Source organism: Eublepharis macularius, chromosome 9, assembly GCF_028583425.1.
Source record: "Eublepharis macularius isolate TG4126 chromosome 9, MPM_Emac_v1.0, whole genome shotgun sequence".
In the NCBI taxonomy this organism is placed as follows: Eukaryota; Metazoa; Chordata; class Lepidosauria; order Squamata; family Eublepharidae; genus Eublepharis; species Eublepharis macularius.
This window is the reverse complement of record NC_072798.1, coordinates 55,407,980-55,431,542: the sequence shown is the minus strand read 5'-3', so window position 1 is coordinate 55,431,542 and position 23,563 is coordinate 55,407,980. Positions and strand designations below refer to the sequence as shown.

General features: G+C 40.0%; 1 protein-coding gene across 1 annotated transcript in view; it reads left to right on the top strand.

Annotated features, from left to right (window-relative positions):
- METTL25 (methyltransferase like 25) overlaps positions 1 to 23,563 on the top strand; it is a 68,058-nt gene that overhangs the window by 6,123 nt on the left and 38,372 nt on the right. The window contains exons 4-5 of the mRNA XM_054988469.1: positions 6,137 to 6,775; positions 9,752 to 9,896. Of these exons, the coding sequence (XP_054844444.1) occupies positions 6,137 to 6,775; positions 9,752 to 9,896 (784 nt within the window). The remainder of the gene's footprint in view (positions 1 to 6,136; positions 6,776 to 9,751; positions 9,897 to 23,563) is intronic.

Here is a 23,563-nt window from a genome sequence, read left to right as displayed (position 1 = left end):
TAGGATTAAATAGTTAAAGAGTCAGAACCATGGACAGAGAACAAGGGAACTGAATTTGGAACTAAGGCTGGCAGCTAGGCTTAGCCATTGGTATTGCTCCAGGTTTAGTTATGAGACTCCTAAAGTCAGAAATACTGCTGCAGAGAGGTTTATAATTGAGGCCTTAAGTCTCTGGGAAAATTTATTTCACAGTTTAACCATTATTGCTCTGTCCTGAACTGTATGTTCTGTCGCTTAATCATCATCACTTTAGCACATAGTATGATGGTGCAATTAGGATGCTAAAGGCTGTGGTGGCTTTTAGTGTGGAATCAGTGACATGAGTATACTGGAAGGGAAACAGTGTAAGAAGACAATGAGAGGGACTCACCATGGATTCCTGAATTATACCATTTCTGCTTTAGTGGAGGCATTTTTGTACTTTACACAGGGGTCCTGGGATCTTCCTTCTCCTTTTTCTGATCTCTGTTTCTTATCTCTGAGAAATTATTCAGAATACAGTAATACAGTAGAAGTCTTACAGCAGAGCAATAGAACCATAGGTCTACATGGTCAAATTTAGGAGCTCTTTCGTTTTAAGTGAAATGACCATATTTTGGATCTTCTATGTCAGATGACGAAAACATTATAGTACTGCCTTTCAACATTATACTGATACACAGGCTAGAAACAGTAGGCAGTTCTTCTTCTGTAAGAGCTGGAATTACTTTAGTCAAGTTTGAATTTTACATATAGAATGTATTCACATATCCTAAGTAAATACATTAATAAAAACATTAAACCATACTTTATGAATTACGGTGTGATTAAACTCTGCTTTAGTGTATTGTTGGAAAGCATGATGCTCAATATATTGTGCTTTTCTGGTGGATGTTAAACTGGGATTTTCTAAACCATGTTTTTTATCTGGTCCTAGTTAGAACTAGCTCTACTTTGCTGTGATGTCTGAAGCTAAAGATCTCAGCTTGTTCACTATCACCATCCCTTTCAGCTTATTGAATCCAGCTATTGATAATGCTTTCTCCAATCACAGGACACACTCTTCCTCCTTCCCTCTGCCTCCTTTCCCCTCTCTCTGCCTGTGATTTCTCATTAAAAGGACTGCAGGTCCATCGTCATCCAAGGAAAAATGTGAAGGATAGTGGAACAAAAAAGTCTCACTTAATCACTTGCTTTTATTCATTGCCAACATGCACAGTAGAAATTGATTCACACAAAACATTGTTACAGTCAAAAGCAGTTCTCTCCTGCTTATTGCCATACCTTCCTTCACACAAAGAGCTCCCTCTTCAACCCCTTCCCCCTCTTTATATCTCAAAGGAAATCAAGTGAGTGAGTGACCTGGCAATGATCATGTGTTTCTTTCTAAACCTTATTTTTTTTCTGAGAAACAAAAAGGTTAAGGAATTTGTAAAAACAGCAAAAGATAAGGGGAGGGGGATTGATGGCTATAAAAAATCTTGTTTCAGAGTAGACTTTAGTAACGCACTGAAGCAGCTGGATGAGAGAAAAAGAGTGGCTGACAGTCAGCAAGAGGGAAAGGAGAGGAGTATAAACAGGGTTGCCAGCCTCCAGATGGAGCCTCCAGATCTCCTGGAATTACAATGGATCTCCAGATGACAGAGATCAGTTACCCTGGAGAAAATGGACTGTATGGCATTATACATTAAGTCCCTCTCCAGGCTCTGTCTCCAAATCTCCGGGAATTTTTCATTTGGGAGTTGGCAACCCTAGTTGTAAAATACTTGTTTTGTGAGGAGGAGAGATGTTTCACTGGCCCCAGCTTTCCTTGCATGTTTATTGCAGCTGACCTTTGTGAATGGGTGTCATGCAGAGTAAAATTGTGTCATCAGCCAGGCAACTCAGAATAACACCTGGGGATTCTGCTTGGAGGCAAGAAAGGACACACACAGAGATTTGAATAAACTGTACTCTGTTACATGTTTCTGGTGGGTTTGTGCAACAAACTGTGGTTATAATCAAACTGCAGTCTATTGTGAAATCTAAATACAGCCTTAGTTTGGGATATTGTGGCATTAGAAAGTGTCATACAAATCAGCTTGTGCAGACCTCTTCGAGAAGCCAGAATCAGGCTGTTGTCTTCAGCACTGGTGGCCATCTTTAAGCTCACTTTTAATGTTAACTCACAGCAGTGTGGTTGTCAGAATCCCATTATTTCTTCCATTACTCTTCCAGCAGTAACATACGCACCTTCCAGTCATGTGGTTAAAATGGGTGTTCGTAGCATGATATGTGAGTACAGATTTCACTTTACCTACATGGGCAAACATTGCTTCTGTTACCAGAAATGATATGGAAGCCATTGCAGAATTATAGTAAATGTGATGGGCAGGAGGCCTCTTGCTTCAGTGATCTCTGTACTCTTCATGTTCAGTACAAAATGTACCTCTCAGCAGCACCCCAAAACCTTTACACCTGTGAGCCCAAGAAAGTCTTGTAGCTCAAATCCTCCAAATCCATAAGAGTGTGAGTCCCCTCACTTTCAAAAGAGGGCAGGCTGTCACAGTAAAGTCCCTGTGGATAATATATATATGAGTCTTTAGCCATATGACTTTAGAGGATCTTAAAAAGTCCTCTGGTCAGTCTTCCTGCCTCAGTGATTGAATCAGTCACATGTAATTAAACAGATGGCTTTTCTAATAAGCCTTGAAAGTATTTCCATTAAATACTTTTGCTTTGTGATGTTCTCTACTACAAGGGAAACATGATTCCTATTTAGAAAGCATCAGTTAATCTTTTTTCTCTCTGCATGAGATAAGAGCTTATGTAGCCTTCAGTTGAAAGAACAGGGAAGTGCTCTGTAGGTTTCTTTTATATATTGTAGAGACCAAAGCAAGTGTGTGCCTGTATTTGCAAACATTCATATGCATTTTGTCAAGGCTTTTGGTTAACCTGGAGCAAGTATATAGAGTCTGCTTAATTGTAAAAGCAAGCAGTATAGATAAACCTTAATTTTAAAAGATGAGGGCTTACCTGACCTCATGAATTAGAATCAGTTTCAGGTTGGTAGCTGTGTTGGTCTGCAGTAGAACAGCAGGGTTTGAATCCAGTGGCACCTTAGAGACCAACACAGTTTTCAGGGTATAAGCTTTTGAGAGTCAAAACTCCCTTCTTCCCTGTATCTGAAGAAGGAAGTTTTGACTTTCAAAAGCTTATATCCTGAAAATCTTGTTGGTCTCTTAAGTGCCCCTGGACTCAACACCCCCCCCCCTTTGAATCAGAATGTGAGACAAAAGATTGAAGATCCAGTCCTTGTATATGTATTATTAAACTGTATAGCTTGTTGACTAATCCACAGAGATTCTCACAGTTTATAATAATATACCATGTATTGTTGAAAACTATTAAAACAAAACAAACCTTTTTCCAAAATAATTTTTAAAATATTCTTTGGTATCAGATGAACAGGCAATTTTTGTAAGACCTGAATATTTATTGCCATTAAAAAGCTTAGCCTTGTTGCGTTAATGTTTCTTGTCTTTTCTTACAAAAACTGTATTTGGCCATTGTGCTTAACCCAGTAAAGCTTTCATTATGTCTTGGAAGTTTCATTTTAATAGTTTATACTTGGCACTACTTTTCCAAGTTGAGTCAGTGGTATTTCAGCAGGGATTAGCTTTTTCCAGTATGTTTTATTTCAGTGTGCTTAACATAACATTTGTTGCACTTTTCAAAAGGGAACACAAATATTCATTACATATGTGCGGTGTGGATGTATATGCTTGTTTTTAAATTTTGATTTAAAGTCAGTAAAAATGGTTTGCCAAGGTAGCACTGGCAGGTTGACAGCCACTAGATGTCAGCAGAGGAAAGCACAGGCAATTTGCCTTTGGTGCTTCAGCTCAGTTCATTATATAGGAATTGATGAGCAACATTGGAGAAGAGGCTGAAAGAACAGAAATATTATAAACTGCATTAATATTTGATGACATGTTTTCATTAGTACTTGGAGAACCCTTTCAGAAGTTTCTTTTATCTTAGTTTGGGACAATGGAGAAGAATATGAAACCTGAATCCCTCCCTACTAGGGCTGTCCACCAGCTTATCTCGTTGAGCTGTGCTTGCTGCCTGTCGATTGCCGCCATTTGATTGTAATTGGTGTATATTTTATTTATTTTTTTAAAGAATTTTTTATTGGATGGGTTTACAAACATACATATAGAAATCATTATCATTATTCACCCCATTACATTTTCCCCACCCCACCCCCACTTTTTCTGGTGACTCCCAGCAGTTTTCCATACCCAACTTAATCTAAAAAGTATATCATATGAATTCTTAAAGTCTATAATAATAATGTAACAATGTAATATATATCTATATTATACCTATCATATTTTCATTAGTACTTGGAGAACCCTTTCAGAAACTCCTTTTATCTTAGTTTGGGACAATGGGGAAGAATATGAAACCTGAATCCCTCCCTACTAGGGCTGTCCACCAGCTTATCTCATTGAGCTGTGCTTGCTGCCTGTCGATTGCCGCCGTCAGTAAACCATCAATCAGTATACCCCTTTTTGTGCATTTTGAAATACTAATTATACCTTGAGTGTCAGTGAGAATAGTGGCTATAGATAAAGTAAATAATTTTTGCTTTTATCATTTGAACCAAAATTGTTGTATTTTTAAGGCTTCTTAGACTAGGGATGTTCTTTGTACTAAAGTTAAAGCTTTTTTAGATTGAGGGAAAGTTTGATAAAATAATGGGACATTTTTTTAACAACACAATGTTTTTATTTACGCTTTTCTGACAGTTAAAGTTCGTGCTGGATCGAACCCAAGCTGCTTTTAAAGGGTATATATAGTGTATGAGGTTTTATAATTACTGAATAAATGCCTGTGTTTATGGATTGTTTGGCTTGCTTTTGGTTATTTAGCAGGGTTATGGTGAATTGTCATTAATAAATATGGTCAATGAAACTAGAGCTCTACAGGTCTTGTTGGCAGATTGCTAATAGTCACTTCTTATTAATGATAGGGAAAGCGTTGAGGCAGAAGTATTGACTTGTTGGCAGAGAAGAGGTTTTCTGAGTAAAACATTGAAATTTATCTGTTGTCTATCTTGAAAGTTTAGAAACGTGTTGCATGTCCAAGTAAGAGAACAGCAGGTAATGAAGTACTCTGAGCCAGTTCAGATAATACTTTGCTCTTAGGATTCGACCCAGGGAGAGATTAGGATTGACCTCAGGCTCCTTTTCCATGAATGAAGGAACTGGCAGATCTGGAGAACTAGAGAAGCATAAGAATGAAAGATGTCAGCTGTTTCCAGGGAAGGGTGCAATTCAGATCTCACCTGGGCTATCAGCTCACTTGGTGGCTTCAGGCAAGCTCCCTTTTCTCTGCCTGGTTCCCCATCTGCAGTGCTTGACATACTTTTACAGGTGGTTGTAAGAGTTGCTGAAGTGATATCCAATTAGCCATGCTGTTCTAGGAACAGTAGAAATGTGCTATATACATTCTGAACAGTAATTACTGTTCAGAATCTGTGTTTCCTTGAACATGATTATTTTGTTCATTTTCTCACTTCTGCCTTCGGTGAATGGAGTAGGGAGAGGGAGCATATGAGCACCTTGCTCCCACTCTGATCTCACCCCACACTATCTCCAGGGAGGGAGCTGTTTCCTGAACAGCCTCTACATTAGTTTGTGAACTGTCATAAGATACTGGTCATGTTGGACTGTGTGTCTGTATCTTTATGGTGATCCGTAGTATATTACTGTTTTATAAAGGAAACTGTGGACAAGATGATAGTTTCTCCCAGGTGCATTTACATTTTTGAAGACTCATTTGGAATTCCTGGTGGCTAGTGGAAAACACCTTTTGTGCCTTGAAACAGAATAATACGGTGCAATATGGCCTAGTTGTCATTTTGCCATCCCCAGTCTTCCACGTATGTTTCAACCAGTACACTTAAAATTATTGCAATGTCTTGTTGTCTTCTGGGGACAGTTATCACCTTACTGATTGCATGAAAATTAGGAAGAGAAGCATCAATATATTAAATATATTATTGCATCAATACTTCCATTTTATTATGATTATGATGCTAATAGTTGTTGTTTTCTTAATAGGAATATTTGCTACTTTTTTATTGTTGTTGTTATCCATACTCTAGGTGATTGACCTGGGCTCTGGAAAAGGCTACCTGAGCTCCTTCTTGTCTATGCAATATAATCTGAAGGTTTATGGAATTGATTCTTCAAATACAAACACCCATGGAGCTAACGAAAGGAACAGGAAATTGAAAAAACACTGGAGAGCCTATCAAAGTCGGGCAAGAGCAAATGTCAGAGGCCAAGTGTTAGAAGAGGAAAAAGAAAGACCAGAGCAAGATAAAGAGAAATGTAAAGTAAATATCAGTGAAAAGCTCTTAAGTACTAATAACAGTCTTCAAAGACAGGCCCAGGTGGCTACTCCAGATTCTGTTCTTTTTGAAACAGCTGATGTTTTCACAGACTCTGATATATCTATTACTAACAAACAATATGAACTTCCCTCTGGGGCTCAGCTGCAGCTCTACGAGAATGACATTTCAGAAAATATGTTCCTAAATATTTTGCCTGCTGATGCTGTGGAAATGGACTGTTCACCCAAAAGTAATTGCAGGGAGCTCTGTGAAGAGGAGAAAGAACGAAGGAAGATGGCATCTCTTAAAGCCAAAGCAAGCAGGTCAAAGGAAGCTAACATATATTCTCCGTTAACATCGTATATCACTGCGGAAACAGAGCTAAGTGATATTGTTACAGATTTAGAGGTTATTGAATTTGTTATTCCAGTTCATGCTACTAAAACCTGATGCTTGACATCTTTACTTTATCCTACTGCTTCTCTCAGCCAGGTTTGAAAGCCTTCATCCAGCCTAAAGAGTCTTCCTTTGATGGATGTGACTCCTTTAGCACAGAAATGTTATTTCATAAATATACACCTTTAGATAAGTGGGGTTGTGTTTTATAAAGTATTTCTCTACTCTCCAGTTTACTTGACACACTGTTCTCTATATCTGAACATGTAGAATTCTTTGAGGCTTCAGAAATGTATTTTAAGTAAAACGAGCAATTTTGAGTAAAATTGCCCTTGTTTAAATTTATCTTGTTTCCAGAATGTCTCTGTATTATTTCATTGTAGCAATGCATACAGATTACATTGCAATACAGAAGTTTTAATATTAAAAGGTATCTCATGTTAATTGTTATTTTGTAATACCAGTAATGTACAGCTTTTTCATGGTAACATAAGCCAAAGAGGTATCTTCCCGTAAGGTACTTGGGTAATGATACGAAGTAGGAGGAAAACGAGTAGAAAGTGAGGTTAAACAATACCATCAATGAGATCATTAACAGGAGGGGGGAAAGCCGCCAGGCACTCCAGGCACACCATCCAGTTTTGCCTAAGAGCTCCCTTCCAGTTTCCAGTTGCCACTGATAATACCATCAGGAAAAGCGGAACGCAGCTATGCATCCCATTCTTGTGCCTGGATTGAACTCCAAGTGAAAACACTTTTCTGCTTACCAGTTGGCATCAATGGGGCCATCAGAGGCAAGGCAGTAAGCAGAGCACCCTTCTATCATGTCTCAATTGAGCACAGCTGAGAATGCCTTTCCTAAGAAACATTTTCAAGTGAATTTCATGTGTTGTATTACACAAGAACATAAGAGAAGCCATGTTGGATCAGGCCAATGGCCCATCCAGTCCAACACTCTGTGTCACACAGTGGCCAAAAAAACAGGTGTCATCAAGAGGTCTGCCAGTGGGGAAGGGACACTAGAAGCCCTCCCACTGATTGCCCCCCTACCCCGAACACCAAGAATACAGAGCATCACTGCCCTAGACAGAGAGTTCCATCTGTACCTTGTGGCTAATAGCCACTGATGGACCTCTGGTCCATATGTTTATCCATTCCCCTCTTGAATCTGTCTATGCTTGAAGCTGCCACCACCTCCTGTGGCAGTGAATTCCATGTGTTAATCACTCTTTGGATGAAGAAGTACTTCCTTTTATCCGTTCTAACCCGACTGCTCAGCAATTTCATTGAGTGCCCACGAGTTCTTGTATTGTGATAAAGGGAGAAAAATACTTCTTTCTCTACTTTCTCTATCCCGTGCATAATCTTGTAAACCTCTATCATGTCACCCCTCATTCATTGTTTCTCTAAGCTAAAGAGCCCCAAGCTCTTTAATCTTTCTTCATGGGGGAAGTGTTCCATCCCTTTAATCATTCTAATTGCCCTTTTCTGCACTTTTTCCAGTGCTATAATATTTTTTTTGAGGTGTGGTGACCAGAATTATACAGAGTATTCCAAACGAGGCCGTACCATTGATTTATACAGGGGCATTATGATACTAGCTGATCTGTTTTTAATTCCCTTCCTAATAATCCCCAGCATAGTGTTGGCCTTTTTTATTGCACACTGTATTGACATTTTCAGTGAGTTATCTACAACGACTCCAAGATCTCTCTCATGGTCAGTCTCCGCCAGTTTGGATCCCATCATTGTGTATTTATATTTGGGATTTTTGGCCCCAATGTGCATTATTTTGCACTTGGCCACGTTGAACCTCATTTGTCATGTTGACGCCCACTTGCCCAGCCTCAACAGATCCCTTTGGGGTGCCTCACAATCCTCCCTGGTTCTCACCACCCTGAACAATTTAGTGTCATCCGCAAACTTAAGCCACTTCACAGCTTACTCCCAACTCCAAATCATTAATGAACAAGTTAAAAAGCACCTGACCGAATACTGAGCCCTGCGATACCCCACTGCTTACCACCCTCCACTCTGAATATTACCCATTTATACTCACCCTCTGTTTCCTATTCATTAGCTAGTTTTTGATCCACAAGAGGACTTGTCTTTTTACCCCATGACTATTAAGCTTACTTAGCAGCCTTTGATGAGGAACTTTATCAAAAGCTTTCTGGAAGTCCAGGTAGACAACATCTATTGGTTCCCCCTTGTCCACATGTTTGTTCACTCCCTCAAAGAACTCTTAACAGGTTCGTGAGACAAGATCTTCCCTTTCAGAACCCATGCTGAGTCTTCCTCAATAGCTTTTGTTCATCAATGTGCCTACTAATTCTCTTTAATAACAGTTTCCACCAACTTACCCAGTATTGACGTTAGACTGACTGGCCTGTAATTTCCCGGATCTCCTCTGGAACCCTTTTTAAAGATGGGGGTGACATTAGCTACCTTCCAGTCCTCAGGAATGGAGGCAGATGTTAATGAAAGGTTACATATCTTTGTCAGGAGATCCACAAGTTCACATTTGAGTTCTTTCAGAACTCTTGGATGTATGCCATCTGTGCCTGGTGATTTATTAGTTTTTAAATTGTCTATCAGTCGTAGGACCTCCTCTCTCAACACCTCAGTCTGACTCAGGTCTTTCAACACTCCTGCTGAGATCAGCGGTTCTGGAGTGGGCAAGCACCTCTCATCTTCTACAGTGAAGACAGAGGCAAAAAATGCATTTAGCTTCTTGGCCATTTCCCTGTCGTCCTTCAGTAATCCTTTTACCCCTTGATCATTCAAGTCCCATTAGCAGCTTTGGGACCTTGAAAGAAAAGTGCTCCCTTCCCATTTAATCCAAACTGAATTTAATTTTTCCCAATTCATGGGGAGGGATAACGTGGAGAAAAATTGAAATGGTGATGGCACATTATTAGTGTTTGTATCATGTTCCTTGCTTAGTTCTAAATTCTGTTGTATGTGGGGGTGTCATTCTTTTCTTAGGACTGCGTAATGGTGGGTCTGCACACATGTGGTGATCTTGCTCCAAGCACTCTCCGCATTTTTACTTCTAAGCCTGAGATTAAGGCAGTTTGTAGTGTGGGTTGCTGCTACCATCTGCTGTCAGAGGAACATGAAACTCAGAAAGGTATGACAAAATTTCTTCTATTCCAGAAAAGTAGCCAGTGTGATTTTTTTAAAAAAAATAATTATTTAATAGCTTTTGTTCTTTTCATTGAATCATTTCTTACTGGTTTTAATTATGCTTTGTTGAAGGTTTTCTTCTGAATGCCCTGTGGCTTTCCTGTTCTGCCACTCTTTTCAATATCTGTACTGCCTATTAATGCAGAATGTTTTAATGTGGTTATAAAAACAGCTGCTTTTACTCTACCTCAGTTAGAAATATGCGTTTTGTTCATCATTATATTTTTAGTTTTATAAAGTTTGTATCAGATTTTGCCCTTGGCAGTGTACATATAGCAACATAGCACTAATTTATGGTTCAGTTAAATGTATATGTATGTCTTTGGGAAAATTTTGGCCTCTTACAGTTGTTCCTTTAAAAAACAGCTACTTACGTTTAGAGAGGGACATATTGAGGCGAGCACTAAAAGGTTATGTCTACAATCTACATGTTGCTTATACTGGTTTAGCATCATAGGAACCAGGCCAAGCATAAATGTATGTACATCAGTTTAAGGGTATAGCAGGGGAGCAAATGTTAATGTTTCAGAGAATTTAATTCTAAGACATTCTAAGAAATTTACCGTTTGCTCTGACAGTCCCTCAGAATCCAACTCAGGCCTATTCAGTGGGGCTTACTCTCAGGAAAGTGGTTTTAAAGTTGTACTCTAAGTCACTGTACTCTTGGATATACTATGTAGAATCATTCATAACTATCAATTCCAGAAGGATAGTTTTATTAATATTTTGCAGCAAAACCAAAAATGATTTCTATGAGTCTTAGAGGTGACTGCATTCATTACAGCATAAGCTTTCATGCTTTACCACTTAGTTTGTCAAATACTCTGTCCGTTTAAGAAGCTGCTTTGGCCTACAAGAGTTTATGCCACAAGGAATGTGCTGCTGCTGTGTTTGTATTAGCCATCAAATTACAGTGTAACACAGACATATCCGTGAAGTCAAGACACACAGTGGAATTAAAATCTACAGCAGTGATGCAGTCTTTGTTTACTAATTTCACCAAGGCTTTGATACTCTCTGGTATGGATGCTAGATTTTCCTTCCCATTAAGAGATGGGAATGTATATTCCTACAAGTGAGATGTCTCACTACTCACTAGTTGCTGCTGTTTAGTGATTATATTTGGCATATTATTCAAATATGCCCTGGGATTTCTGCGTAGTGCTCACTCCTGAGGTTCCATCCTGCTAGCCTGCTCTGTTGAAAACCTTGAGTCCAATAAACTTCAATAACCCAGGAAATTTTTTTTAAATGAATTGGCAAGGAATATTGAAAGGCTCTTTCACCATAGTAGAAAAGAGTTAGACACACCCAAGTCAATTCTAAACAAGGAGTGCAAGTACACAGTTGTTTTGAATTGTGGTCCTTGTTTGGAAAGGCAATTCAGCTCTTTTAACATGTAAAAGGATTGTTCATTCTTTTAGAATATATATGTCCATAGGTGCTGTTAAGTCATGGCTGACTTATGGCAGCCCCAGCAAGGGACTTGCAGGGCAAATGAGAAGCAGAGGTGGTTTGCTATTGCCTTCCTCTGCAGAGTCTTCCTTCTCCATCCAAATACCGACCCTACTTAATTTCCAGGATATGATGAGATAGGGCTATACCATTCCACCTTCCCTCTCATTTACTATATAGTGCTGAATATATCTATTGAATTTCAGTATTGAAATCTTGAGTTTTGCATATCTGTCCTCCCTGAGCAATGAAAGATCCTTCTTCTGTCTCCTATATTCTCTGTGTAAAAACCAGTCCCTTTGATACCATGGCAACTTAGGAATGCTCCAAACAAAAGATCAAAGCCCTTGATTTGATTTCCATACTGCCTTTACTATATAGGATATGTTTGCAATGTTTGAATCAGTTTGTGAGATATCTGACACATGGCTGTAAAGAAAATAGCAGATGTTTTTAACCAACATGTATTCTGCAATATTTAAAAATCATTATCTTATTAAATTTCACTGACAGTTTTGTGGCTGTCTGACAATATCCCTGCTAAGTGACTAGTTCAAAATACAGAGGGTTATTGTTGTAGAAACTGTTCAGAGTTCTGGTTTTAATCTGTGTGTTTTTTGCCTGAAACGTATAGAACAACAGAAGTATTCCTTCATTGAAGAAATGAAAAGCAGTATTTTTTTTGGCTACAATCCTATGCACATTTTCCTGGGAGTAAGCCCTACTGAATTCAGTGTGGTTTACATCTGAATAGACTTACTACTGACCTGGATGGCCCTGGGTAGCCTGATCTTGAAATCTAAGAGGAGTTGGCCCAGGTTAGTATTTGGATAGGAGACTACCAAGGAAGTCCAAGGTTGCTATGTAGAGGTAGGCAATAGCAAACCACCACTGTTCATCTGTTGCTTTGAAAATCTATAGGGTTACCATATGTCGGCTGTGATTAGATGGCAGTTTTCACATACACACACAGACCTACTTCGGGTTGCTTCTTTATTGTACTGTGAAGGTATTCATAAACCCTAGTCTAGAACTCCATAGGTGTTTCACTTCTAGTCAGGGCTTTTTTTCAGCTGGAACACAGTGGAATGGAGTTCCGGAACCTCTTGAAAATGGTTACATGGCTTGTGGCCCTGCCCCCTGATCTCCAGACAGAGGGGAGTTTAGATTGCCCTCCGCGCTGCTCCAGCGGCGCGGAGGGCAATCTAAACTCCCTCTGTCTGGAGATCAGGGGGTGGGGGCCACCAGCCATGTGACCCTTTTCTCCTAGAGCAATCCAGTGAGTTCCACCACCTCTTTTCCCAGAAAAAAAGCCCTGCTTCTAGTGCATAACAGTGATATTGTTGAGAACTGGCTTCCAATGCACTGTAATTAGTGATTTCTTACTCAAATTTATGTACAAGTTAATATTAATTATATTCAAATGTCTTCATGCTGATAGTTATCATGCTGGTAGCTTGTATATATAAGCTGTATATGCACAAAATTCATTGTTATAAGTTTAATCATAATAATTGTTCAAGGATGCTGGATCGTATTGCTTTTCAAAGTCTTTAGAGAATCCAAAAGCAGTAGAAAGCAAAGATACATTGACGATAATGGGGATTATTGGATGAAACTGTATGAAATGGGTCCTTTTCAAATGATCATTCAGGATTTAGTGCCTCACATTTTCCATTTCCACTTGGACAGAAAGACCAAAATAAATTCAGTGAAGCTATGGATAGGTATCCCAGTACTCTTACTGTTCCATAGTACCTTCCAAACATTCACTAAACATTTTTTGGTTCTTTCTTTGAAAGCATCAGTGTCTTTTGTAGCTGAAGCACCATGGAGAAGCAAATCAAAACAAAAAAGCTCTCTGTTGTCACTGTTGCATACTTATTGTACAGAAGTACTGCTTGCACAATCAATCTCTCTCATTCTTCTACCTTTTTAATGGGAAAAGTGCAGAATACAGTGTAATACAGAATACAGAGTGGTGCAGAATACCCTGCGCCACGGCCCCATGCTTGCACAGGGGACTACCTTTACCTACAGTGTAATAACTAGATAAATACTCAGTGGAATATGTAATTGTGTTACCTTGCAGCTGTAATAATCTATCAGGAAAAAACCCTTGAGGTTTTTTAAATATATGGTTCTATTTTTAGAAAAACAAAAAAGGTCTGAAATATGTCAGTAGATAAATTATTAAGACAATTGCTTTTCTGTTTTTATGTAGCTTTTAAATAAGTAATTTCTTTTTGTACAAAAACTGGGAGAAGATATATATAAGTTGTAGCATATCTTTAGGAAACTGATTGATTTTTCTAAAATTTCAGAATGATTTTCACCCAAAGTTAACAGCATTTAGTGTTTGTAGATTATAATCCCCTTTTGTTATTAGTAAGATTTCTCATATGAATGAAAACAAACACACAATTCATTTCACACTTTCAGTTCAATATGAGGTAAACCTTCGAATTAAAATGAATTTGAAGCAGTTCCATCTGTTTTAGAATTCTTCTCTTTTCCAATTGCATCGTGTCAGGCTTAAGTTGTTTAATTAAACAAAAAAATCATAGACTATTATGCAGAAGTATATCATCATCATCATCATCATCATTTTATTGTTATGATCTGAGATCAGAAGTCAAAATCAAAGTCATCGAGACATAGATTAACTTCATAGATTTAGATATAAAAATATAGGATATAGATATAAAAATATACTGTACATAAAATATTTCTTAATTAAAATTGCTAGGATAAAACCATATTCTTCTGTCTAATTAAGCCTGCAAGTGCACAAAATCTAGCTACTTTAAAAGGTATTTCATTATAACAGTCACCAAGCAAGAGTGAAATATAAAATTGATTTGATCTACCAGGGTAATTGTGCAGAATTCCAAATTGTGCAGAATACATTCCAACTATTCTGGTAAAACTGACAGTATAAGAAGACATGCTTAATAGTTTCTATGCCAGCATGGCATGGACAGAGACATTTCGCATATGGAATGTGAGCGTATCTCCCCTCAAAAAGGGCAGATGGGAGAACATTAAGTTGAGCAAGGTTAAAAGCTCTGTGATGTTTGGGGAATTCCAACATATGAGGGAAGAGAAAAGTTTTGGTTGTAGTTCCCCACTGCTGGGACAAGGTGAGCTTTGAGATCTATCCAACTGGAGGGAAATATCCCACAGCCTCTGTTTGATTATTGTTTTGATTCCTTGATAGCCCAGATGTAGGAGTGTTGTACTAGAGAAATCTAAAAGTTGGAGTTTGTCCTCTGTTGCTCCCATCCACTTTGATTGAAAACTTTCCACAAAGATTAAGGAGGTTAATCTAAAGGGAGAAAAGTTTAACTTCAACCAGAGACATATAGCTTGCAACCAAACCCGTGATTCTAGTCTGAGCAGAGCATTGAGTACACACCGAGGTACTCCAAATAAGGATCTTAGAAATTCTGACTGAAGAGCTTCCAGCCTAGAATAATCATTATATAAGCAAATCTGTGATCTATACAGGAGCTGAGGCACCACCTTACCCTGAAAGACTTTCAGTGCATATGGAATATAGGATCCCCCTTTGGTATGGAAAAATCTTAATGTTGCTAAGGCTGATCTTTGGGCAGATTCCATTACCTGAGAAAGTTGGGCAGCCCACGAACCAGATGATTGAAAGGTAACCCCTAGATAGTTGAATACTTTGACTTGGTCGATCTTGTGACCATCTATCTGCCATATGTGCTTTACAAACGTTCTGGCAAATAAGAGTTTTTTTGTTTTGGAGAAATTGATTGTTAAGTGCTCTTCCTTGAGAGCACTTCCATGAGTGGCCTGGAAGGTTCTTCTCAACCCTACTTCAGTATATGACAAGGTGGCAACGTCATCTGCATATAAGAGTGTAGCAGTTTGCCATGTTTGGTAGGTGAAAGTCCGGTTTAGATAGAGTCTGCACCGTAAAATTGATATAGAAGTTGAACAATAAGGGGGCAAGGATACACCCTTGCTTAACTCCTCTTCTATGGGACAATTATGGAACCTTATGGGACAGTTGTCCTTGTGGGTTACATCTCACTGCCGGATAGTTGTTTTCATGTAATATTTGTATAGAAGCAAGGAGCTTACGATCTATTAGAGAGTTTTCAAGTTTTAGCCAGAGCCTGTTACATGAGATACTGCCAAAAGCCATCCTGTCATCTACAAAGGCTGCAAACAAGGCCCCATGCAGTCTAGCTGTGTATTTCTCCACCAGATGGAGGAGGATCAAGCATTATTCCAGTGTGGAATGACTACATCTGAATCCTGCTTGCTCCTCTGCTAGGATGTTCTCCCTATCCATCCAGTCCTATAATCTCCAATATAGTTGCCTGGCTTATAAGTTACCCACTACACTAAGCAAGCTAATGGGCTGGTAGTTAGAAGGGTCAGATCTCATGTTACAGTTGTCCATATGTTAGACAAAATGTTTTTTTTAATATGAATAAGAAAGTTCACATGGAAAATAATTCACAGTTTCAGAATTTCATTTACATGCAAGAACCTACAACACAGCATTGTAGTATGCCCCAAGCCTCCTAGTTGGAATGCTCCTATCCAGGGCTCTTGTCTGCTTGGAACAGGAATACTGGAACACTAGACAACACTCCTGTCTTGGCTTGGAAGAGGAAGTTTCAGAAGAGGTAAACATAAAAGGATATTTTTCTTGTTCTTTCCCATCTCCCGGAAACTCCTATTACCCTCTTTACATGTGGAGAGAAGATCATTCTGGAATGAACATCACTGTCCAAGCAATTAAAATCGCTCTCCACCCCTTGTCTAGTGCTGCTGTAATAATTCTTCTCACAAGGACCAGCACCACTCAGCTTCTTCGACTCCTTCCCTCATTATCGAGGAAGAGATTATCCAGCCTCTGTCTACCCCATCTCCTCTGCGTATTCTCGCCCTTCAACATGAGGATGAGGAAGAGAGTTTGGGCAATGACATGGAACCGGCTTTTTCTGCCAGTCTGGCACCGAGCCCACTTCAACTGGATCCAAAGACTATTATACTGACACAATCGATTCCGACAATGGGGGCACCAGCCCCCAACTGATGCAACAGTTCACACCACCATCTTGGGTCAGTTCCACCAACAATGACAAACCCTTTGGCGTCTCCTCTTCCACAACGAAACCAAAAAGCAAGGTGCTCCAAGCACTCTATTCTGATTCCACAGCATCAGTGGCCTTCTCAGCAGAGGAGGATTTGCTGGATATAGTCCACGGAGTATGGGACAAGCCCACCTCTACCCCTGCCACGTCTCTCAAAGTGGAAGGTTATTACAGACTCAAACAACAAGACTGTGCCTTCCTGTTCAACCACTCCTGCCCCTCATCATTGGTGACCGAAGAGGTCCAGCCCGAACACAAGTATGGACTACACTCATCTCCTAGTGTCAAAGAGTGACGCAAATTGGACTAACTGGGCAGGAAAATTTACTCCTCCGCAGCCTTGAATTTTAGAATTTCAAATTACCAGGCTATTATGGGGTCCTATAATTCGGCAACGACTCTCGACTTACATAATGGACTTACCTGAAGATAAGAATTCTTTAGTTTGAGTATTCCAGGGGGAGGCCGCCAGGTTGGCAAAACAGCAGATGACAGCTGCTAAACATGATGACTGCGCTGCCAGAGCCATAGCTTCAGCCATAGTGTTGCGTCACCACTCCTGGCTATGATCTACTGCTCTCACATCGGATAAATGCACTAAGATTGAGGACTTCCCCTTCAAGGGCACTTCACTTTTTCCAGAAAGGACCGACGAATCCCTCACACAAATGAAAAACAGTAGGTGGATTGCACACTCCCTTGGTGTTATTGCATCTCAGCACTCCAAGTTCCGCAACCAGGGGTGGCAGCAATATCATCAATGGTCAAGGTACAACTACCAATCATACCAATCCTATCAACCATACAAGGGATATTCATCTTACCATCGAAACATGGGAAGACATTCTAACAGATCTCGGCCCAAACAGGCTCAACCACAATCCCCAAAATAAGCACAGATGCAGAAGTCTGTTTTCTGACTGACCGCCCCAACTACTGTTCCTTTTTGGACAGACTAGCACCATTTCTCACCCGTTGGGAGTTTATCACAAGTGATTCATGGGTTCTTGCCATAATTAAGAATGGCTACAGGTTACACTTCTTTGAAACACCACCTTTATCTTATCCTGGGAGACCAACAACGACACCTTCACAAGAATTCCACCTAGCCATTTTTGAGCTAATGGAAAAAGGGGCCATACAGAAAGTCCACCCGGGTGACTCGAAGTGTAGTTTTTATTCCACATATTTTATGGTGGAGTAAAAGGATGATGCAGTTAGACCAATTCTTGATTTATGATGTTTAAATAGCTTTATTAAAATGGAAAAGTTTAGGATGTTAATGCTCTCTGGTGTCATTCAATACCTTGGAGACCCAAGTGTGGTTTGCAGTCTTTGATTTAAAGGATGGATACTTTCACATTGCAATACACCAGGACCACAGGAAATACATGTTTTTGTTTTGGTGGGGAATCCTTTCAGTAGACTGTCTTACCTTTTGGACTGTCATCAGCACCACGGCTATTTACAAAATGCATAGATGTGGTGGTAGCATTCCTCAGATCTAGATGTACTACTTACCCTTATCTGGATGATTGGCTCCTGGTGGGTCCTTCAAGAGAGACATTGCTTGAGCACATTGAGCTCTCTATCCAAACCATCTCTAGTTTGGGACTTCTGGTTGACTGGAAAAAGTCCACCCTCATGCCTACCCAAACTGTGCAATTCATAGGTGCCACTCTCAATGCAAGACTGGGCAGGATCTTCTTGCCCAAGGAGAGGATGGATTCCATACTGTCTATGGTGAGACAAATTGAGGCTAAACAGTTACACCCAGATTTATACAGAAGCTATTGGGTCTCATGGTTTCCACCATATGTGTGGTTCCCCTTCGCACGTCTCTTTATGAGACCACTCTCTACGATAGTGGGCAAATACAGAGAATTTATTTAAGGGTACATGCTTCATTTTCATTTTTCGCTACAACATTTGTCTTGTTTTAGCGAACATCATACTTTAATTTTTAAGGTATATTTTATGTTTTATTTTGTATGTTTCTTTTACTATCTCTTTCTTTTACTTCTTTGTAATTTCTGTTGGGCTTTTAACTATTTTTTTTTAAGAATTTACTTAGGGTACTCCCTTTGACACTTATTCACATAATATCAGCCTGATCACTGATGCCTCCCTTTTGGGTTGGGGAGGTCATTTGGGTGGGATCTCAATACAAGACATGTGGCCAAGTGCTGAGTCCAGGATGCACATAAACGTATTAGAACTACGAGCCATACATTACTCACTTGCATCTTTTGCAGGTTTGCTACAAGGCAAAAGAGTTCAGGTGCAGACAGACAATACCACTGCATTCTACAGTCTGAACAAACGGGGGGAACGGCCTCCCTAACTCTGCAGAGAGGCCATACGGCTTTGGCTCTGGGCTGTTCGCAACAACACTCTTCCCCAAGCAATACACATTGCTGGCAGCACAAACACCAGAGCGGATATCCTGAGCAGGTTCTTCAGACCACACCATTAGTGGTCGATCAAAGTCGAATACATCCATCCAATCTTCACAAAATGGGGATTCCTGAGAGTCGAGCTTTTCGCTGCTTCCCAGAACACCAAGGCCTATCTGTTCTGTTCTTGAGCGGGATCGGACTGTCTTTCCATCAGGGCCGCTTTTCAAATACCATGGGACGAGAGACTGTTCCTATGCCTTCCCTCCAGTACCTTTACTACCCCAAGTCCTGTGCAGGATCAGATCCTACAAAACACACTACATACTCATAGCCCCTTTTTGGCCTTGCAGGGTTTGGTTTCCCCTCTCTGGGAAATAGCAAAGGGACGGTTCTACCACCTACCCAATGTCCCAGACCTACTGTGCAAGGGGCAAATTTTACACCATGATGTCACTACACAGCTTGGCTACTGTTCCCCAAATGACAGCCTTCTCCAGGGAAGTAACACAAATCCTACTAAATGCTAGAAAACCTTCTGCAAGATTGTTGTATGCACTAATGCCTTTACTAAGTGGGTGATAGAAAGAGGGCTATCTCCATTCTCCTGTCCAATACCTGCAGTGTTTGATTACTTGCTTTCCCTCTTGCACAGAGAGCTTACAGCTTCTTCTGTTAAGGTCCACCTGGCCACTATATAAGCCTTTCATGAACAGGTGGATAGCAAAAATTTATTTTCCCATCATGCATCCAAAGAATTCTTAAAGGGGGCCCTTGGCACATTTCCTCCTAGAATTGCCCCAGTCCCTCAATGGAGTCTCTCCTTGGTCCTGGCCCAACTAATGCTCCCTTCTTTCGAGCCTTTAGCACATTGCCTAATGGCCCTTCTATCTTGGAAAGTAGCATTCCTTGTAACCATTACTTCTCTGAAGAGAGTGGGTGAATTGGGTGCCCTGTCTCTCTCCAGATGGATAATGGCAGCTATTAGAAAGTTTTATTCCACAGCGAACACTCTATGTCCAGGGACAATCAAGGCACACTCAGTGCAATCACAGTCCTTTTCAGCAGCCTTCTCCAAGGAACGCTTCTGAGGGATATCTGCCAGGCCACTACATGGTCATCTGAAGACACCTTCATCAGACATTATGCGACTGATGCCAACTCCTGATTGGATGCAGCTGTGGGAAATTCAGTGCTGAAGTCATTATTCACATTGAGTCTCCTCACACCGACTCCCTTTGGTGAGTAGCTTGCTACACTCCCAGTGTGGGGCTGCACAGAGGAATGAAGACGAAAACAGTGTTGCACTTGCCTGTAACTGTTGTTCATCGAGTTCTCTCATGCAGACACACATTCCCTCCCTCCTGCCCTGCTGTGAGGAGAGATTTATCATCCTCCGATGGCATAGGAGAACTTAAGGATGAGGGGATGCTCCGCGTCTCTGTGCTGCTATCGGGCGGGAAAACACCGTGCATGCGTGAGAGACCAAGAGCACCCCCTCCAGAGCTTTAGAGCTAAAAAATCTCTCTTCAAGGCAGGCCTGCACAAGCACAGTCCCAATGTGTGTCTGCACAGAGAGAACTCGACAAACAACAGTTACAGGTAAATGCAACACTGTTTTCCATGGAAAACATAAGCAACTGTACATTTTTTTCCTAGAAAGGGAATGCCTTGTGCTTGTGGTTGGGTACTGCTTGGTTCTGTTCTGTGGTGTTCTCCCACTGGCTGAACCCAGTGCCTGGCTGCTGTGAATGACACTGGTTCTGCTGGGTGAAGCTGCAGAACAGTTTGGTTCTACAACAAAGTGCAGTTTGGTTTGGGTGAAATGAATGTGATTCTCTGATGTGATATTGATCCCCTTGCTGCACTTTGGTTCCAGGGGATTTATTCCTATGCTTCAGTTTGATTCTGTTGGACTTTCTCTAGGATGAGCTAAGCTGGCATTTGAGAGTGTGCCTTTGCCATGGCAACCTTGCCAGTGTGATTCTTCAATGGGAGTCAGCTTTGACTTTTTTCCCATAGGAAACAATGAAGTGGCTGAGGGCCCTTGTTCAGGGGCACATAGAATTTGCCACTAGGGTCCAATCTTCCTGAAACTTGGGAGGTCATTAGAGGACAGGCAAGAGTACGTTCCTCCAAATTTGGTGAAGTTTGGTTGAAAAATGATCCCTCCAGCCCACCAGAGCGCCACGAGTGAGATTTTCCCATAGAAAACAATGGGTACTTTTTTTGGAAATACCCAAACTGAATTAGGGAATCAGTTCAGAATTCAGGAAATTTCTGCATTTCTCCCCAGATTTGGTTTTTAAAAAATCAGATTTCCAGGGGTTTTTTTGGGTACACGCCCCTATTTCTGTTTCTCAGGCTGAACCTTGCTTGCTTTCACAACCACTCAGGCTCTGTCTGAGACAGTGAGATTTCCCATCCTTTCTCAGGACTGTGGGAAAAGATGGAGAAGTAGTGTCTTGCAGTGACTTGAAACCAAGGGGAGACTGGCTGTGCAGCCCATCTCTGAAGAGTTGGTCTTTGCTTATAAATGAATGGAACATGCTTGTTATTTTTTTTCTTTCTTTAAAACTAGTGTTTGAAATCAGATTTGGTTCAAAGTAAGCATGTTGAGGATCATATGAAAATCTTTTAATCCTCCTGACTATTTGCCTTCTGTCTTTTGACACACTTTGCCAAATGTTTTGTTATATAATAATCGGGATCTGTTTTACATCTTTAGAGTAATGTTTTTGCGCAATAATACAGGAAACCGCACATTTAGTTTTTATATTCTATAAAATTTTAAGAAATGTATGACAATGATACCCATAGTTTGGATATCTAAAGTCTTCATTTTAAAGTAATACTTGATATTTGAGAAATAGGTAGACATCTTTTCTGTCAAAGCAGTTAATTAAAATTATTAATGATGTGTTTAGTATGCAAGAGCAAGTATCAGGACTTTATTACATTAGGTTTGAGGGGTAGGATAAATGGTATATTTTATGTCATCCACACAATTTCAAAATGTATTCATTCTTTACAACCTGATTTATATGCATGTATTTTTAAGCAGCTTATTTTATATAAGAAAGCTTTGTATGTTTACGTTTTCTTTTCTTCACCTGAGAATTAAACTACTTGAAAAACAGATTATGGGCAAACGTGTGTTGCAAATTATAAACTACGACAATTTTTGTTGGGGGAAGAAGTCCTTCTCCAGTGGAGGTAGATCAACAAGAAGGAGCCTTCACTCGGTGCAAGATTCCTCACACAGAAGAAAGGAACAATGACATCCAACTCTGAACTATAAGGCCTGTTTTAGACAGTCAGCATAAGGTATTCACAATTTATGACCCCTCCCCTTTCTGCCCTCATAATGGCTGCCAACACAGCTGAATGCTCTCCTCTATGTTAAAAACTCTTTGAAAATTAAAAACTAGTACAGTAGGCAAAAAACATCCCCACAGTGCTAATTTTTTTTTCTGCAAGGGTATTTTTTTTACATGGAAGCTCATTTCAAGATTGATACTTACCACCTCCAATCTGAAATGGTGCTTCCCATTGTATTACCTCAGCTCTAGTTGACTGAGTGGCACCTAGAAGACGCATTTTACCTGTATCTTCTGTAAGAGTTGTATTTTGACAGTTAATTTGGGCATAAATGTCAATTGGTTCTGCTCTTTTCCAACGCTATTGATTTCACTAGAGTGTGTTTGAGAGAGATGGCACTCTGTATCCATAGACAGTAATAGCCACCTGCAGCTTTTAATCAAATACCAGAAGTTCAGACTTTGTTTTGACATTGGTCTTTTTTATTTTTATTTTTTTATATATCTTCAATTTCTATTTTGCCTTCCCCGCACCAGCAGGCTCAGGGTGGATTACATTAATAAAACTTTAAAATTACATTCCACAATTAAAACCATAATAAATACAATATAAATATTTAAAACATAAGCAGCACAAACTAGTTTGACTCAGTCCAACACCATCCGTCACTAAAAGATACTTTATAAGTAGCTCTGAATGCAGCTTTGAAAAAGAACCCCTGGAAAACTGAGTCCCTTCAGTTTTGGCATTGAAACTCCTGCCATCGTCCTGAACTAGGTGTCCAAATTTCATATGCTTAGCTGTATTTTATGATGAGTTGTGCCTTCCGCAGACAACAATGGCAAAAAAGCAGTGCAGGGGGTGGGGGTGGAATGATCTGGTGATTGCATGGGCCAGGATATTCTGATTCACTTCATGTTTAGCACTGCAACTCCCATGACCATCCTGAAGTGGGTATCCAGTTTTGAGACTCATAGCTTCATTTTCTGATGAGCTATATGTGCCACAGTTGTAGGATGGCTCCAATAGAAGATAGTTTTGTTTTCCCTCCACATTTCTTTTTTATCACCGAAAAAAGGACTCCTGGAAAACTGGATTTTGTTCTCCCATGGCTTTGAAATTTCTGGAAATGTTACATCTCTGGGTGTCCCTGGATTGTTAAAGTTTGTTAACTGTTGGTGTAATATCTACATGTAAAATAGTGTTAAAAAGTTAAATGATAAATGTTATTCTCCTTCCATTATGGATTTTAAGTTTGCTTACTAACATATAAACCAGCCAAGTTTGAACACAATTTTTAG